At 38.7% G+C, this 19,474-nt stretch overlaps 2 protein-coding genes across 2 annotated transcripts; both read right to left on the reverse strand.

Annotated features, from left to right (window-relative positions):
- Positions 1–3: 3 nt before the first annotated feature.
- Positions 4–13,390, reverse strand: cyp11c1 (cytochrome P450, family 11, subfamily C, polypeptide 1). Its single transcript, XM_008431632.2, has 9 exons — positions 10,793–13,390; positions 9,933–10,088; positions 7,113–7,327; positions 4,594–4,797; positions 3,744–3,925; positions 3,483–3,649; positions 2,064–2,142; positions 1,770–1,985; positions 4–282 (listed from the first exon to the last, which is right to left on the reverse strand). The coding sequence occupies exons 1-9, from the start codon at positions 11,083–11,085 to the stop codon at positions 172–174; spliced, it is 1,623 nt and encodes a 540-aa protein (XP_008429854.1). The 5' UTR covers positions 11,086–13,390; the 3' UTR covers positions 4–171.
- Positions 13,391–13,768: 378 nt separating this feature from the next.
- Positions 13,769–17,684, reverse strand: LOC145555332 (uncharacterized). The gene is made up of 4 exons (XM_081617044.1): positions 16,768–17,684; positions 16,177–16,666; positions 15,000–15,087; positions 13,769–14,296 (listed from the first exon to the last, which is right to left on the reverse strand). Exons 2-4 carry the CDS (start codon positions 16,389–16,391, stop codon positions 14,078–14,080), a joined length of 522 nt encoding a protein of 173 aa, XP_081473170.1. The 5' UTR covers positions 16,392–16,666; positions 16,768–17,684; the 3' UTR covers positions 13,769–14,077.
- Between the last annotated feature and the right edge of the window lie 1,790 nt (positions 17,685–19,474).

Here is a 19,474-nt window from a genome sequence, read left to right on the forward strand (position 1 = left end):
GAGCACAAGGGAGGGAAATCATCCTTTATTTGTCTCCATTGTAGCTGAATACAAAGCATGAGAAAGGATATGGAGCTCCCAGTTCAGCTATAACCAGGAGAGAGGAGTTAAACTGAGCTAAACTGGGTGAATAAGACGTGTTGGATGATAAAAGGTTTCCCTTCCTGCGTGTCAGAGCTTGGTGAACGTGATCCTCGGAGGAGTCTCTGGCTGCAGGATGAGGGTGAGGTTGGTTTTGATGTCCTCTGAGGACGGCACGCTGAGATGGAAGTTGAGCAGGATCTGAACCGAGACAGGAGGATGAAGGCAGGACAAGGGGAGCGGAAGAAAGAGACGCAGACGGATCAAACTTAGTGCTTCAGACTTTTTTCTTAATTTTTTTCATTTTATACTGCTTCATTTTTTCATTTACTTTAAATTAAAATGATTTTAGCAGGTAAAACAGCAAAGGTTTTTTTTTTTCAAACCTTCAGCTCTGCAGCAAGAAAAACTGCACCGTGTTTAGTCTTGAATATCTCCAGCTAAAAATCTTTCAATCACACTTGTTGCTATAGGTGAAGCATTAAGTTTGACTATTCCTAATGCAGAGATGACTGAACAAGCCCAAAACACAAAATAACCTATCAAAGAACATGTTTGTATTTCAAGTTTTTTTGTAAGCTATCTGTGAATAACCAAGATTTAAAGGTGGACATTTTAATAAAAATATTGCAGATAAATGTAGGGTAGGTGCCACAGGCAAATGTTTTTCAACAGGTAAAGCATATGTTTTGCAATTCAATAGCTGAGAGTCCAATTCAAGCTTTCTCCTGCCACATATCAATCTGCTCCTAGTCAAAGTACTTAACTCCAAGTTCCCTGCTGATTAGTGTATGCCACAGCTTAAAGGTGAAATATTATGCAAAACACGTTTATTACATTTTTTTCAACAAAATTATTCTTAGATAACGAGATTTCAGTCTGATCAGTTCTGTCTATCTTGAGCTCCTTTCACAATGAAAGGATGATTTAGATGCTTTCAATGTTTTAGGGCCTCTTGTCATTTTAAATCTAAGTAAGCTGCTGCTGGCCACGCCCCCTGACTCAACGTTTACACTCGCACATGAAAATGGCTGCAAACAGATGTGCAATTATGTACCAACCATACATCTTTGTATTTACTTATTTATTTGAAGGCGTGTGCGTAAGATTGACATGACTGTAATAAACATGTCATGAACAGCAAGGAATCTTCACGAATGTTTGCAACTGTTGTCATAAAGTGTCTTTCAGTAAATAGTACTAAAGTTGCACTAAAAGTTCATTAAAAGTGTAAATCTTGCACTACTTGTCTTTTCCAGCAGCCATTGTGCAGTACATACAGCTATAAAACCAGCTGACTAAGGTGCTGGTATTCCAATTGGGTTGCTAGGTAATGGGGCTGGGTTCTGCTGGGCTTGCTAGGTAACGGCACAGAGTGACTTAGCAGTTGGGAGGTTTTTGAAACAGGTCATTTTCCAGGCATCAAAAGACATTAAGTTGTTGCCAACAAGCTGAGTGGTGTTTTTTTAATGCTTGGGCTACTGAGAAACAGCTGAGACTCAACTTTACATTCAGGATTTCTGCCAGCATATTCCTTGATTTTTCTGTGTCTCTGGTAGTTTTACTTAACACTACTCAGCATACATCGGTTAAGACAGTACTATCTTCTATCTTTTTCCCCCCTCTTTGCTTTTCACTCCCTCCCTCATCCTTGTTCTCTTCCTCCCACCCTGTCTACTGTGACTCACATGCATGAGCAAGAGTTGCATCTCGTTCTCAGCAATCCTCCTCCCGACGCACTGCCTTGCCCCAAACCCAAAGGCCAGAGAGCGAAACCCCTGCCCCTCTCCTCTCCGCCCGTCCTCCTTGCTGCCGCTGGCCCAGCGGCCCGGATCAAACCGCAGCGGATCCTCGAACACCTGGGAGCTCCTTCCCATCGGATACAGGCAGGCCTGGACCATCGTCTGCAGACGGGATATCAAACTCGTAACCATCGTGTTTTAGGACGTGTTGGGTAAGCATGGAAAGTGGGCAACACTTACCCCTGCAGGTATGTGGTAATTCTGGAGAACAATATCTCTGACAGGATATCTCTGCACCGTGATCCCCACCGGGTACAACCTGACACAAACCAATAAGCACTGATATTTCTAGCAATTTAAACCTTTTTTCCTGTCAATTCATTCCCAACACATCCTCAGGTGTCCTTTTAATGAAAGCACATGGTACTCCAGGAAGCTGTTCCCAATCTCTGATTGCTTTTTCCTGCTCTATTGGTCCAAAGGAACAAATTATTCATTCCTGCAGGTTTTTTCCTGTTTCAAAGTCACAGCTGCTACTGCTGGTGGTGATTTTGTTTTAGATTTAAAGATAATTACTGAAAGTCGCTGCTTCGAATCAAAATATTACAAATAAAAACATTTTAAAAACCAACATAGTTTAGTTGCTTAATGTGTAAGACATAAAATAGATTTTTTTTGTTATATTGTGTTGCAGATGCAGTTTACCACTTTATTGAAAAACAAAATTAAACACTATATAATTTGTTTGTTTTAATGTTCACTATCCTAAAGCTTTTCCTCCAAATAGTCTTAAAAAAAACACACATCTGAGGGCAAAACTTGAATTAAATCTTTCCCTATCAAAGGTGGAAAGGTGATTCCAAAAAATTAGGAACCATAAATTTTTAACAAAACACATCAAGATTTACTACATCATTAAAAAGATCCTCTGAAAAATATTCATAAGGCAACAAAAAAGCATTAAAGTTGAAACAACTGCTTGACAACTGCTTGACAACTCAAAGGCAATGAAACAACTTTTATTCACCAGACCATCTGGTTTTATTCAAGTATTTTCTTACTTTAAAATACTGTTCTTTGCATCAGGGGAGAAAAAAACTATATTAGAAAAAATAGAGTTGGATGTCAGCAGATCAAACATGGTGGATGGGTTTTAACTTAATGGTTTTAATCAGCAGCAAAACAAGTAATGTGTTTAATAAAATGATGGATATTGAACAAATTAACTAAAATAAATTTGAAATTTCTGATTTCATTTTGCTTCCTGTGGCTTTTAAGATCGCTTAATATTCTTTTTATTTCACTAATCAATGCAAAATCAGATTCTTTACCAATCCAGTTGATAGAGGACTCCACAGATTAATTTAGTATTCTTCCATATACACCACAAGTCTTCGATAACTCAGATTTTTTGTGCATACTTTTGATGTGCTTTCCTTTCCACTGTCTTAACTTTCTGGTAACTGCTGAATCATTTTGCCTGGTTTCAGAAATGTAAATTATAAAACGATTCCATATCGTTTTATTAATCTGAAAGTGATTATCCATTAATCCCAACAACTTCACTGAACTTCACGACACAACTGATTGAATTTGTCTGTTGTTGAAGAAGAATCCTTCAAAAGCACCAGAGCAGATTTAAGTGTTGGATCAAAGTACCTGAGGACCTCTTTGATTGTGGCTTTCAGCAGCGGCGCCCCCTGCAGGGCTTTCTGAGGATCACCGCCGGCCTGTGAGCACGACGTCCTCACCTGCTGCCTGACCCTCTCCTGCACCTCGGGGTTGCGTCCCAGCTCGAACAGAGCGAACTGCAGAGGAACGGCCGTCTGCAGAGAGGATCAAATGAGACGTGACACGGACTCTGGCCATGAACAATTATCACGTGGACAAGCAAACACACACACACACACACACACACACCGTGTCCACTCCTCCAGCCATCAGCTCAGTGATGTTGGCTTTGATGAGGTCTAAAGATAGCTGCCCTTTCTCCATGAGTTGCCCCAGAACGCCAGTGTACTGGCCCCCAGCTGCCCCAGTCGCAGAGCGGCGAGCCTGGGAGGATGAGAGCCGCTGATAAGCCCTCTGGATCCTGGCCTGAGCTTGAAGAAGCAGAATAACTGAGTTAGGGGGAAAGCTGCAGCTGAGTAAAGATGTTATTCTAAACCACGCGTGTCTAAAGTGCGGCCCGGGGGCCATTTGCTGCCCTCAGAGTGATTCTCGATGGCCCTTGGTCGCAATTTAACAATGGCTTAGATTTGTTTTCCAAGGCAGTTGATGTAGATGCTCATTTAAAAACAATGTTAGGGGGAAATTATCACTGATGCCAGACATTTCAAAGAAGACAAAGACAATTTAACGTTTTACAATGAAAAATGCTTTTCTTTTTAATTTAATTTAAGTAATTTTAATACTAAGACGGATTGCCATTTAATTAACTTGGCAAAATAAGTCAAGAGTGAGCCACATCCTGTTTTTGTTGCAGGAAAATCTAGAAAAATCAAATCAACCTGAAAATTTTAGAATACGGTTTATAGTTTTTTTTTGTTTTGTTTTTTCATTTCTGGTCAAAGTAGACACATCTTATGTTTTCAATCTAAAATGAGTTACAGATAAGCTTGATTTATTTGCTTATTTCATTAAAACACTGTGAGTTTTAATGAGAATTCTGTGGCCCTCATTGTGAATTCAAATAGATATTTTTGGTTCCCCACGCCAAAACATTTGGACACCACTGTCCTGAGCTAATCAGAGCTCTGCTCCTTCCCACCATGACTGAAGATGTGGTCCCAGGCTGTGGCGTGTTGGGTCCACAGGGGAGCGCCGATGCGGAGCAGCAGGCGAGGGGGCAGGTACAGGAGCGGAGGGGTAGTTGTCAGCATTCGCTCCACCGCCCAGATGAACTTCTGAGACTCCAGAGAGGGAGAGGAGGAGAAGAGGCCAATGCGTTCCCCGTAGATCACATGGCAGCTGGCTGCAGAGGCGAGGAAAGAAGAGAAGGTGGGAGGATTAGACGGGCGACTAAAACAACAAACACTTAACCAAACATTAAATTGTCAGTGCTTTTAATTCAGTGTTAAAACCTTCGGCGAACTACTTTCAGCTTGTGAAAACAGCAACAGCAACATGTGAAAGTCTTCAAATGTATTTATTGTAAAATAAATTCTAAAAAGTGTGGCAAGCATTTGTATTCAGTCCTGTCTTCTGACATCACATAATTTCTAAATTTAATTCAGTCAGGGAGAAATCTGTGGAGAAGTTAAAAGCAATACTAAAGCTTTCAACATCCCACAGATTAGTGTTCAATTTAACATCCTAATATAGAAAGAGTGAGGCAGAAGAAGGTGCTCTTGTTAGATAAGACAAAACATTAATGTGTGTAGGAAAACTAAACAGAAAATCACACCCAACACACGATTTCTATGCTGAAACACAGTGGTGGCAGCATCATGCTGTAGGGATGGGGATTTTTTCAGGAAGCATGTCAAAGTTAATGGAGGAAAATGCAAGTTAATCCGGAAAGACAATGCCCAAAACCAGACAGATCAACGTAGATTCATCTGTTACAGTGGCCTAGTCAAAGTCCAAAGCTAAATCCAGTAGATAATTATTGGCTAGATGTGAAAATTGTACTGAATACCAGAGGTGGGCAGATTGATTCAAAATATCAATAATATCGCTACCAAGTCAGTATCAATACCAAATCAATACTAGCGTGCTAAGATCAATAGTTTCAGATTCCATGTTGAATTTTTTTTAATTTATCAATAAAACGTTTTTGTTTTGATTTCTTTCAAATTATACATTTTTTTGTACTTTATTTATTTAGGAAAAATGCACACAAATCATGTTAAAATGTTAATTAATTTTCCAGATTTCTATAAACTTTGACAAAATTCTGTCTTATATTTGACCAAAATAATTAAAAGGAAAAAGTAAGATGTTTGACAATATATCAAACCTAAATAAACAGCATCGTATCGATATTGGTATCGGTATCGGTATCGGTATCGGTATCGGTATCGGTATCGGTATCGACAATATGGGCCTTGTATTTACTTGGCATCGGCTCTATCGCACACCTCCGCTGAATACAAATGCATGCCCCACTTTTCAGATTTCTATTTGTGTGAATGTAACCTTCTCCAGTCCCCTTCCCAGTTATGCTTCACAAGAATCCCCAGCAAAACACCCTGAGGTTTGATGTTATGTGACAAAATGTGACAAAGTTTTGCACAATGGTGATTATTTCACCCTGAATGTGGTAAATCCATCTGCACGTTTCTCTGCAGTTTCATCCGTAAATCCATCTCTGCAAAGCGAAGCAGAGTTGTTGTCTTGGAGAAGCTGCGGCTCGTTTCCTCACACATCCATCGACTGTCAGACGTGCTCACGTTTCCATATCCACGCACAAACCTCCTGGACTGAGTTCCGCCGGAGCCGATTCCTCCTCTGGCTTTGCGCCTTCCTTGCGCTGCACTCCGTTTAGATCAGAGCCACATGACTAAGTTATCATCTTCACACCGAGTCACACAGGACAGACGAAGGGAGACTGAAGCTTTGATCATTTCTGATGTTTAAGGAACATGTCCTCCTTGACCTCCTGCTTCATCAATACAATACGCCTCAGGTCAGACTAAAGTTTGGCTCACGTACAATCTGTAAATACATTCCCCTTAAAGCATGGAGCTAAAATGATTGGTTCAGTGGAATTGTATTAAACATCTCCAAAGGGTGATATTTTTGTAAGTTGTGTAATTCCTCTGACGTCAGAAGCTGCTGCAGCATCCGCGTCAGCTTTTGTGACTGGAATTGATGATTTTTGCACTACAAAAAGACAAAATCTTACTAAATACTTTTGGTTTCTCTATCAAATGTCTCAGTACACGTGAAATAAGATAAAACTCACTAGCACATAACTATTCAGCATGAAATATAGGAGTTTGTTTTAAGTAAATAATTCATGAATATGGATGAAAAAAGTAGCATCTTATAAGTTAAAATGTCTTGTTCCACCAGCAGATTATTTCTCCTTTTTCATCAATATTAAGGAATTATTTATTTAAAACAAACTCCTACATCTTGCTGAAAAGGTACTTATAAGTTAGTTTTGTCTTATTTCAAAAGTGCTAACATATTTGCACAAGAAACTAGACCAAGAGCACTTGGTAGGTTTGTGTGTTTTTGCAGTGTGGGCTTTAATATACCTCCCTCCTTTACTTTTCAAACTATTATGACCTTTAAGGGTGCTTCAGCTAATGAAAAAGCGCGGTGAAGACGCTCTCTGACCTTCCAGCGCGAAACGGAAAAGGTCAGGACTGGGATCGATGGTGAGGCTCCGCTTGCCCTCCTCTCCTCGCCCTTCCTTCTCCACCCTGGCCTGCAGCATGCCACAGAAGTCCTTCGACACCTCATCGAGGAGGGGGAGGAAACGCCTCACCGACGCGCTCAGCATCACCTCCTTGTTCAGCTGGAGGCGGTCGGACCTCCACTCCTCACCGTTCCTGGGCAGAGAAGAGCGGCAGGGAAGCAGGGAAGTGAAGGACGTTTCCAGTGATAAAAGGAAAGAAAATCTTACTTTTGTTTGTCTTCTGTAACCTCTTTTTTATTTTTTTACCCAGATCAACAGTAACTACAGCCATGTAGACTAGATACAATAAATCCACTCTGACATATGAAGTTTTGTTCCACTTGATTTGTAGCTGAACATACAAAGTATTTGTAATTTTCAAACTTTCGACAGATTCGTTGTGTTTTATTGGGGTTTCATGTGACAGACCAGATGTGGATGATATGGACTTAAAGTTTCATCATGATATTCTGTGGTACTATTGTGATAAAAGTAAGTTTGAGAACAATTTATTACTTCTTTTTTAAATAACTGGATAGCTGTGACTGCAATCGTAGCACCACAAACACAAATACTGCTCTTGCGAAACATAACCAGTTGCTACCATGCTACTTTATAACACCAGTCACGTAAAGAAGTGGGATTTGAATCACTGAACTGCTCACAGTAATTGCATTTAATCATATTTTCATATTTATTGGTATTTATTGAGAAAAACCAACAAATGTTTTTTTTAATTGGTTCTTATTGAACTGTTTGTTCAATAGTAAAACTAACAATCCTGACAATACAGACAGTTTTGCTGTTGTTGTTCTTTTTACACAATTAATTGGAATTTATTGTGACAACAATAAAAATCAAAATTCTTATCAGGACACGATGAATAATAAACGTTAACATAAATTCTTACCAACAGTAATTTACCGAAACAATTAGTAATTTTTTTGACAAATAATTGTCTTAAAAGTCTGACCAGCTTTTCTCTCTTTGCTACAAAAAATGCATCCCATCAGTATGATGCTGCCACCACCTTGTTGCACTGTAAATATTACATCTCATGGCTACTTTCCCTCAGTGGTTTTCTTCTAGCCACTCTTCAATACCAATGCTTTTTATTAATTTTAGATATATCATCAAACTTCTGACCTTTATGTGTTTTTGTGGTTTTTAATTTATTTTGTTCGAACCTGGTGCAGAATTTAGATAAGTTTATAGGTATCTACAAAATTCATTAGTGATAATATATTGACTTGATTTGTTCTCCAAAACAAAGTGCAGAAAAATTATCATGTGAGTAAAACAAAACAAAATCTTTTAAAACATAGAGCTGAGAAACTATAATACAAAAAAAATTAAATAAACATTTTAATAGGGAATCTGAAACTAAAGCATTGATCTTATCACACTAGTATTGATCTGATACTGGCTTGATAACAATATCAATATTTTTCGATCAATCTGCTCACATTTAACCAGTTTAGATTGACCATTATGTGCTGGTGTGTTAGGATCTGTCTGCTGCCTTCTTTGTTAAGGCTAAATATAAAGACATGGCACACTTTTTACCTTTTTATTTTTTAAAAATTAAAAGGATAAACACAATTCTCAACCACTGTTTGTTGATCTATTGCATGAAATCCCAACAAAATACTTTGAAGCGTGTTTTCGTAAAGTTAGAAGATGTGAAAATGTTATAAGGGGCCATTATAATAACCTGAATCTCACTAAATAAAGCATGTAAATAAAGATTAAAAGCTTGGTTGTCATTAGAAGGATTATGTGCACAATCATGGAAGCGGTTCAAATCGCAGCACTCGTGTTTTTCTCCAGCATTTAATTTCCAGGTGCAAGAAAAACAACAAACTTTGTAAACTGTGACCTCTCTATCAGATTGAAGAGAAGAAGCTGCCTGTCAGGCGTTTTGGAGATGAGATGATGCACCTGACCTTCACCAGGTTTTCTGCTTGAATTAGTTACGTAGTTTTCAGTTCTATAGGAAATTCATATTATTCTGGTATTCAAGGGTTTTTGTGTTGAGAAAACAAACATTTTTTATTCAGTTTTGATCTTTTCTTTAAGATATTCTCTCAGACTGAAAGAAGATTTTATATACAGTTGGAGACCTAAATTACATATTTTATGAGAAGTTTCATAACATTTTTAATGTATTGACAGCAAACCTTTTATTTTCAGCAATAGAAAACAAAATAGATTTTTTATTTTTGCTGGCTTAACTGTGAGAACTGTCTTTTTTTCCATTGTTATAAATATAAAGGAATTGTTATAACCTCTTGTAAAGCCCTTGGATTCTGAGATGTCCATAAAATAAATAAAGCCTGGCAGTTTTATGTTGAGTAACTATCAGATATATTGACTATAACTGTAAATAAGAAACATCGCGTGGCCTGAACTCAAGTACAAAGTGCAAAGCTTTCATGGATAAAAACATATTTGAAGCTGACATGTTTTATGTTTTGATTTTGCACTTATTTACTTGTCTTTCACTCAATTTTCACTCATCCTGGCATTTCAGATATGTTACTATCCAAGCGCTCTCTGAGTGGGAAGAAGGACCGGAAGGTAAAACATACTGCTCATCACTTCATCCAACTTGGCTCACATTTTATGCAAACATAATCTGCCATGAGTTAAAACTTATCACCAGATTGCACTGAAATGAATCTAAAACGTCTCTGCAGACAGAAAGACAGCGAGTATTTCCTCAACAGGAGTGATTAAAGCGCAGACGGGGCACTGACTTGAGGAAGACTCCCTTGCTGTGGTTGCGTATCTCTCGGTGTGTGGCCCACGGCTGCAGGGTCATGCGTCGAGGATGCAGCCCCTCCGACTGAAACAGCTCGCTTATGTCAGACGGCAACAAGATGTTCACGCTGCTGAGAGTGCCCACCTTCTCCCTTTCAACACAGACAGAAGAGCTGGTATAAGAACAAATGCACATCGTCAGGGGCGGTTCTAGACTGGGGCCTTTGGGGGGCCGGGGCCCCAGTAGGAGTGATGAATGATGAAATCCGCTGGTACAGAAACCGTAACCAGTTGGTCATTCAGAGAAACTTCATTTTATATCTTCACAATTTCACAGTTTTAGGTGTTTTGATGTTTAGGATATTCACTAGCAGGGCTTTAAACCCAACTACTCTATAATTAAAAACACACATCATAGAAAAGAAATCATTAAGATATGTGACAGATTTAATATACATATCAATGAAAATAATTAAATATAGTTTGTACAAAATGTTGATGTCGGTTATATCCTTAAAAGACATCCAGCTTCTTTTTAAAAACTTACTTTTTCACAGCTTTTATGATAGTTAATGATAAGAGAGTCAAATTCTTTCATTGCTCTGTTTTACTTTTAGCTTCAGCCATTTTGAGACAATCATCTTCCTCTGCTAGATCATTGGTCTGCAACCTGCAGCTCCAGAACTACAACTGGCTCTTTGCCTCACTTAATGTATTCAGCAATGATTTGTCTTGTTTCGTTTTGTTTTGTTCAATCGTTTGGAAATTGAACTGGCCGCCTCTTGGCCCCCCTGGTGAATTTGGTCTAGAACCGCCACTGAGCCACATGCAGCACAAACAACACGCCTCTCTGTACCTGTAAATGGGTCCGAGGACATTGAAGGTCCGCTCCATGTGCTTGTGAAGCTGCTGGAAACGATTTTCTCTCCAGAACTTCAGCAGGTTGATCCAACCGTTCCTCCCGGTATGAGGGATCTCCTCAAAGCCTCTCACCCGTCCATCCACTCCGCCTCTTCTGACCGCTTTCAGAGCTCCTTTGCCTCCTTCCAGGTTGGCATGCACCACAGTCCCTGCTGCAGTCATACAAAAACCCTTTTGAGGTAGAACACCTAAAAACCTGGACCCAGATGTTCCCTGTACTCTCCTCATGGTCCAACCACGATGCGTCGGTCACTCTCATCTAAAGATGTCAGGACTGGTTACGTTCCTGCTCTACTTCCAGCCTCACAGGGCCTTGGACGTGTATTTTTATTGCTCTACCAAACCGATAGGAGGTGGTGATTTATTAATGCGAGCGTCAGAGTTCAAGAGAAAGACAACAGAGCCAGAATGTTCGCACAAAACAGAGAAACACCAGCTGGACAACAAAAATGTCTTCAATAAAATTTTCCACCACGGTAAATTCTTGTTACAAGGTTATTTTATTCGCTTTCTGTTTGGTATAAAAACCTTCAACAAGCCTAGTCGCTTACTAAAATTAGCTTAACAGCAAAAAAAACAAAGAAAAAACAAGATAAGAGCTTAAAATTTGGCTCATAAACAGTACACACATACATAGTCCTGATAAAGTATTCAGCTCCAGATAAACTTATTCCCTTTTCTGTCACACTTACATGTTTCAGATCAAACTAATTGTAATATCAAAGACAACCAGAGTAAATCCAAAAATCTTTTTTTTTTAATGACTGATTACTGAAAGACCTGAACAACCCTTATCAGGCCCCAAATGCTCAGCATGGAAAGGGTTAAAAAGTTATTTAAGGCTTTGAAAATCCAGTGAACCAAAGTGAGAGTCATTATCTACAAATAAAGAAAACATGGAACCTTCCCAGGACCAGCTGACCAAAATTACTCCAAAAGAGCATCAACAAACGACCAAGAACACAAGATAAAGCACTGAAGAGCTTACTGACTGATTTCATGTCATTGTTCCTCATTTACCAATAAAATGGCATCCATTTTGACAAAAATTATCTCAAAGATCCAACCCATAGTTTCCAAAAACATCTTGAATATCCCCAAGATCTACAGAAAAAGTGAGCCACGAAAAAATAACAATTGCAGACGTTTCCAAAAGACGTGTGCCGCTTTAAATCAGGTACAACTAACAAAGCAGGAGAAAATGCCTGAAGGAGAACATCCAGCCATCGGCTCATGAATTTGATCAGGACCATGACCCAAAGCACACCAGTAGATTCACCTCTGAATGTCTCCACAAATACAGTTAAAGAGTCTGTGTGACCAGAAATTGACAGAATAAAACAATTCTCCAAAGAAGAGTGGGTCAAAATCTCTCCACCGTGACGGAAAAGACTCGTCAACAGTGATTGTTTCACATAAGGTCAGGTCAGTTTGGACTTTAAAATTGTGTTTTATAAATACTCTGGTTTTCTTTTTTCTAATATTTACATTTATCCTGATGATTTCAAACATTTAAACTTGACAAAATGGCAAAAAACAAACAAACAAAAAAACAATAAATCTGTCAGGTATGTTTGTAAGTATGTTTTACAGCACTGAACATGTTATTTACAGTAAATCAATGAAAAAAAAAACTTGATGAAACAACATAAAGTTGAAAAACATTTTACATTTTATACAATTGTATCCCTGAGGTTCCTTACTTGTGTATAGATCACCAGCTGGATCTATAATGTTTACTGAGCAGCATCACTAGCCTTGTTTATAATAAAATAACATCTGTCATCAAATAGCTACTTGTTTCTGTTGATGTGCTAGTAGTAGAGCGTAGCTAACCCCTACAGGTAGCTAGAAAAGTTGCAGTTGTTAAAACATCCCAAAGCCACAGGTCAAGATAATCGAGATTAACTCGTTATTCATGATGCATCAACTTCCACCATATTGAGTACAAAAAATAATGTGGTGATCCTGTGAAACACCCCAAAATATACATTGTACAAAGTACATAAGCAATATAAACAGATTGTGTGGTGGCTCGATTAACATTTTGAATCAGCATTATTTGTTTCGTACTGTAGCAGAGTTTAGAGCTAAAAGAACAGAAAAGAAAGATTCATCCATGCACGCCATTCATGAAGCTCCAACTAGGAGAATATTCAAGGCCACAAAGTTTCCATCCATTTTAAAAGCAGCAGCTAAAAGGCTTCATACGAAATCAACTGACAACGAAAAGACTTTAAAAATGGTCTTTTAGCTCTGACACGCTAATGTCAGAGCTAAAAGACCGTTAGCGATTCAGGTGAAACTGTCCCATCCTCCAAACAGTACATACATTAGAAACAGCTGCTGGTGAAATTACTAGCTGCCTATTAGCATTTTTACCCCTGGATCAGAACTTAACTGCTGGGCTTTACTTTTTCTTTCATTTGAAAAGTACTCCTGGCTCAGTGAATCTGGATTTCTGTGTATCTGCTCTCTCCTCTTAAGCTCTGGCTCTTACTGAACCAGGTTCTGCTGCTCATTATATGTGTTGTTAAATTTTTATATATATATATATATATATATATATATATATATATATATATATATATATATATATATATATATATATATATATATATATATACACACACGATTATAATACTATTATTTTGTATTATAATTTTTTCTCTTTTTTTAACTTATTCTATTGTGTTATAATTTTTGTACAGCACTTTGGTGGAGTTTTAAAAGATGTAAATAAATTTGACATTGAATAGAAATAGGATTTATTTGGACTGCATTTAAATAATTTTAAATTAATTTCCCCATATGATGGATTGCATTTTATATATATATATATATATATATATATATATATATATATATATATATATATATATATATATATATATATATGAAGTGTGCCAAGATGAGATATTTTGAATTGAACTGACTATTTTTTTAATTTAAGCTATATGTAAATTTAACATAACAGCAATCCCTAAAGTAAATATTTCCGTTATTTCCTTTTATTTGCAGTTTTGGCATTAAAGTTCTTCTGCTACTGAACATTTTTTATTGAATTGTGTTTAATATGTATATTTTCTAACCAACACAGTTGCATTCGGTCATTTTGTCAGCATGTGAGATTAAACTAACCCTCTAATTTCATTTTTAAAAAACGGTAATTTACACCATCACACACTCCACCTCTTTCTGTTAATCTATACAGCGCTGATCACATGACCCTACAAGAGTCTCCGTAAGTTGGAGTTGGCGTCCTGCTGGGTTTCCCTCCCGTAAACGCCGCCCTGCTGATGCTGAGGCCTTGGAAGGCGCTAAGCAGGTTGAAGCTGTCGTCCTTGGTTCTGGTTTCAGGATGAATCATCTTCGACAGCTCAGGGGGGAGCGATACTTTGCCGCCAAGAGACCTCAGGTGGTTTGTGTCCTCAGGGCTCTGAATTGTGTTGGCAAAACAGAACAGGAAAAAGGGGTGAAGGCCACAAAAAGGTGACAGAAACAAGAACTGAACTCTCAGTGTAATTTATGTAAATGCGGATAAATCATTTAATAAATAGTGTGTATTTTCAGTCTTAAATTGAGTCTGAGAGTGCATGTTTTTTTAAAACATTTAACTGAAGTGATCAAAGGTGGCTAAAAGTTTAAGTACTAAATAGATGAAGATTCTCTTGGTTTTTCTAACACCAGTTCCTAAAAAAGCAGCTAAATCTGTGAAGATAATCAGTCGTTGGAGCCTTTAGACTGATTCTCAGTTCCCACTCTTCCATTCAAAGTCTGTGTCTTAATATTACCACCCATGTCTCTTCACATACTGTCAAAAAACCACAAAAATCATTCATGTTTTTAGTGGAGCTGACCCCATATTCATCTGAATCTATAGTCTAAAGTTAAAACGAATACCAGAACCTGAGGGATGCTTCAGCTCTTTACTTTGATATTTGATATTTTTCGTCAGATTCAATTGAGAAAAAATTTGACTTTCTGATAGCATTCTGTTCCCAAATTTATTAAGCATCTAATAGAACATGTTCCATAACGCCGCACATTGGTTTTAATCTACACAAAAAGTCCACCTCTAACCTAAGACGGTGTTTGCAGCTGCATTACGATGAGCTGTGCGTCTTGTTTTCCTCACACACCTCTGAGAGTCGATATTTTCTCCTGAAGTGAGCTCTCATAGCTGCCCTCTGTGCGTTCTTCTGACTGTTCATGGCCTCCCGCAGCTTTCTGTACAAACAGGAAACAGCTGAAATATTTCGGACGCAGTTCAGCTAAAGCATCACTTCAGTCGCTGCATGGAGGATACGAGTTAAAATGACATGATGTAAACACAACGCATCGAACAATACATGTCTGAATATGTAATCGCTGTCATTGTTGGGTTTTTTCTGTCTTTTCTATATTTTTCTTTTTACTGTTTGCAAATCAAAGTCTCTGAATCTGCCTAAAAAGTTAATAGTTTAATTTGATTGTTGTGTGGATATGTTCACTTTAGTTATAGCAGAGTAGCGTAAAACCACTTAACTAAATTTCCTGGAGTTCTGCTGTGGTTGCTAGGTGACGGGCTGCACCTGGCTGTGGTTGCTAGGTGACGGTGCAGCATTGATTGTGACTTAAAAATGAGGAGGTTTTTGAAACAGTTTATTTTCCAGACACCACAAACATGGACTCGTTTTCAAAAAACTGCTGGGTGTTTTTTTTTTTTTTTTTTAAGTTCTTACTATTTTCAAAAGAATTTTAGTGTAAAAATGTGAAAGTTATGAATGTCTTCTTAGTTGTTCGGTCTTCATGTTACTGTTTGTTCTCTAAGAAACCGCAGAGCTTCACAGCTGGTTTTAAACAGAAAGTAAATTACACACAAGTTAATTCAATTTACTAACTTTTTATTGGGTCTAGATGTATAAACAACAATTTTCTTATTTTTTTAGTTTAAAAAATTTAACACTTCTGTATAACTCCAATTTAAATAAACTGGTCCCAACTTTTTGTAATGTGTTGCTTGCAACAAAATCGAAAAAAGTTAAGATTGGTTAAAAAAAAAAAAAAGTTTTCCTTTTGAACATTAAACATATTTTCTTAGGTTGAAAAGGATTTGCAAATCATTGTGTTCTGTTTTGATTTATCTTTTACACAACATCCCAACTTCATTGGAACTGGGGTTGTAACATTTTTCTTCCACTTTATCAGAATGAACTACTCTAAGTAAAATAAAGTTTGCTGCTGTCACAAAATGTGAATAATGTCAAAGGTATCAATATTTTTCCAAGAAAGTGTAAGTGCTTCCTTCCGTCTATGTTTCTAACTGCGTCCACTTGCCTCTGTTTCTCCAGGTCGGCCTGGTACGACCGAACCACTGAGGGGTCTTTGAGTTTTGAGGCCTTTAATGGAGGGCTCTTCCCCAGTATGTTGCCCCTTCCCTTCTTCCCTCTGGGTCTCGCACACAACCTCTTCTCCTTAAGCCCCGCCACACAGCTGCTCAGCCTCCTGATGGGCGACCTCAGCGACTTCTTCAGTCTCGCCACGGACTCCATGATGCGGCTTGGCTGGCGGAGAGGGACCGACCACACCCCTATTTCCTCGACAGCTGATGTGTGGAAGTGCAATGGCTTTCTCCTTCACTCATGTTGTATTAGTCTGGCAGTCTGATGTGTCTCAGCAATAACTCAGGCTGAGACCTACCAAGGACAAGGACAAGGAGTCGAACAAGGCTCAGACGCTCAGGTGTGGGCCTCCCACGCCCCGCTTACACACACATGTGAAGCGTTTATCATCAGCAAGACGTCTGGGAAGTGGCTAAACCAGAAAGCTAAGGCACACACAAGGACAAAAGGTGACAAATGTCACTCCATTTATTCCACAGGATATTGATGTGGTTGTTTCTTAAAACACTACGTGGAGATTTCTTACCCTGGCAGATGGAGAGAGACTCCTCTCCTGGAAGAACCTCAACCTGAGCCCTCTCTAAAGCAAACCGATCTGGACAGAGGGCTCCTGGGGAGACGCGGGTCCGGGTCCTCACGGGAGAAAATAAACTCCCTCCCTGCTTTCCTCATTACTTGATAGAGACTCACTCTGCACCTCGCTGCCTCCAGCTCTTCAGTGTAGATTAGAGGACTTAACGAGGGGAATCTCGTTAGCCGTGGCAGAGAATGCACCCAATGACTCACGTGTCTGTGAGGAAGATTTACAGGCGATGTCACGTCGAGTGACCCACGCGTGCATTGCTGGCCTGACTTCAGACCCGTTTCCATATTCCGCTCAGGATTTGGGTCTGAATATCAGGATGCTGACAGGTGACAGAGCGGGAAATCCACCAGATAAACCACAGTGTCTTAAATCTCCCCAAATCCTGATAAATCAACAGACTGCTTGTTTATGTAGACAGAAGAAGAAAACAAAGCTGGGAAAAGTGTGACCAAAAACTGCTGGGCCTGAAAGAGAAACTATTTCATGAAGAAACAATGTAAATGAATCCAAAACAGGTCCTCAGCCATTAACGTTTTGCTGGAATCCATTCAATATATGTTTCCTTTTTTGCTTATGACGTTCTAATTTGAGTGATTTGCAAAAGGAAAGGAAAGGGGGGAAAAAATGTAGCGGAAAGTTGCTGAAGTATGATGACATTTTGAATTCACAACCAGATTTATCCATCAGTGCAGACATAGTGACAGTAAAGTTTCCCAGCTTGTTAAAGAGCCTGAAGCTAAAGATTAGAGTAGGTCTTTGTCCAACCAGAGGAACAAATTCACAGAAATGTTCCTGAAATAATCTGATTTAAAAGCGCTCCGTGCTGAGCCCACTCTGAAACTTTCACTACAGCAACAGAAGTTGCGATAAAAAAATGTATTTTTAAGAAACTGTGATTATTTTTGGTAACACAATATTGGCCAATGTCATTGCTAAACATTTAGCATTTAAGTTATTGTGAGAAAATGTGCAGTTATTCTGTTGCTTTAGTGTCTTTGCATTAAAATTAAAGTAAGATTTTTGCTTCTCCTGCACAATTTCCAACAGCAACCAAGGTAAGAGAGTAGGATTTTATTTCTAATGCCAATTTAACCACAAGAACAAATGATCAAAATATGACACTAAAATAATACTTTCTATCAACAACCACATCACGCTTTTAGCATTGTGATTGTACTACATTATATTTAAGACTGTTTGAATGTTTTGGACCAAAACCAGGGAAGAAGTACCTGTTCACGACTGGAGCACATTAGGTTTTAAAGAAGACAGGAGGAAGTGGTTGGTTTCCAGATGAAAAGCAAAACCCATCCAGTACAAAGAGGTCTGACTGTAGAGAGTCTTCAGAATCTTTCCTTCTTTACTGACGCATTTTCCCAATGATTCACAGCACTTTTTCTGTTTCCGATTGTGAAAAAGCAAAAGCATGCAACAATAATTTAGTCCAAGAGAATAAATTCAACTATTTGATTGTTTATGAGATTGATAAAAAACATTTTTATACATAAGAAACCCCCATAAACTCTGTTTTGGGGATTTTAAACTCATAGAAACAGTACATTTAATCATTTATGATGTGCTTTAACCTATTTTGAGTTAAAATAACAAAAAGATTGATGAGCTCTGCAGCCGCCTTGCTCTCGGTTGGCTGCTTTCTTGTGTTTTCTGTCCTTAAACGTGTTTCCGCCGTAAATGTTCTCCTCTTCAGGAGTACTCCAGTTAGCTGGCAGCAAATTAACTCACTTCAACTCTCGTATTGTTTTCCTTTTCGCTGCTGAGGTTTCGTCCGATTTCTGCCCACAGAGGCTAATGATTTAACAGGATCAGCACTCAGCCACGCCCCCCCATGAGCTTGTGTGCAGAAACAGACCTGGGACCAGTTTAAGGAGCAAAGGGAGAGGATAGGCACTTCCTCTCAGCATGGGTTGAAGACAAAAAGACAAAATAGTGACCGAGGAGTCTAGATTTCCTGCTTTGAATTTTGTGAGATCGGGTTTAATTAAGAAGACAATGTGTTTGCATGTCACCCACTTATTGCTGAGAACATTTATGAGAACGTGTGTGTGTGGATGCTGCGTCACGTGCTTGACGCTGATCCACTGCAGAATCCTTTAAGTGGTTCTGGGACCATCAGTACAGACACGCACACACATACACACCTCCATCAGGACCCATTGCATCCCATCGCTACTGCTAAATACATCAGAAAAAAACTGAATCCTTTAAAATCAAGTCTTAATCATCAGATATTATTTTGTACCTTTGGAGATTTGGCAAAAATGTTAAAGGTAGTCCTCATAGGTTGTTGTAGTGCAGGCGTCTGCAACCTGTGGCTCTTTGGAATCTCTAAAATTACACTTCATTTCCACTGAATTGAATTTCCACAAAGAATGACACTAGGAATAAAGTACAAACTAAATGGGGGAAGTTATTTTTTCTACAAAGAGAGATGAGTTTCTGTACTGCAGCTGCCTGAAAACATTTACATCCCCAGAACCCGAGTTGTGATCACACACGTATAACCGCAGAGGTCAGGGACGCCGCAGAGGTCAAAGCCCAATAAGGATCTCAAAGGAGGCCTAACCCACTCATGTCACAGTGAATTACCATGACCTGCATGTGACCTAACATGTGCCTGAGGTGTGTA

This window comes from Poecilia reticulata, chromosome 16 (assembly GCF_904066995.2).
Source record: "Poecilia reticulata chromosome 16, P_reticulata-male-v2, whole genome shotgun sequence".
Taxonomy (NCBI): domain Eukaryota; kingdom Metazoa; phylum Chordata; class Actinopteri; order Cyprinodontiformes; family Poeciliidae; genus Poecilia; species Poecilia reticulata.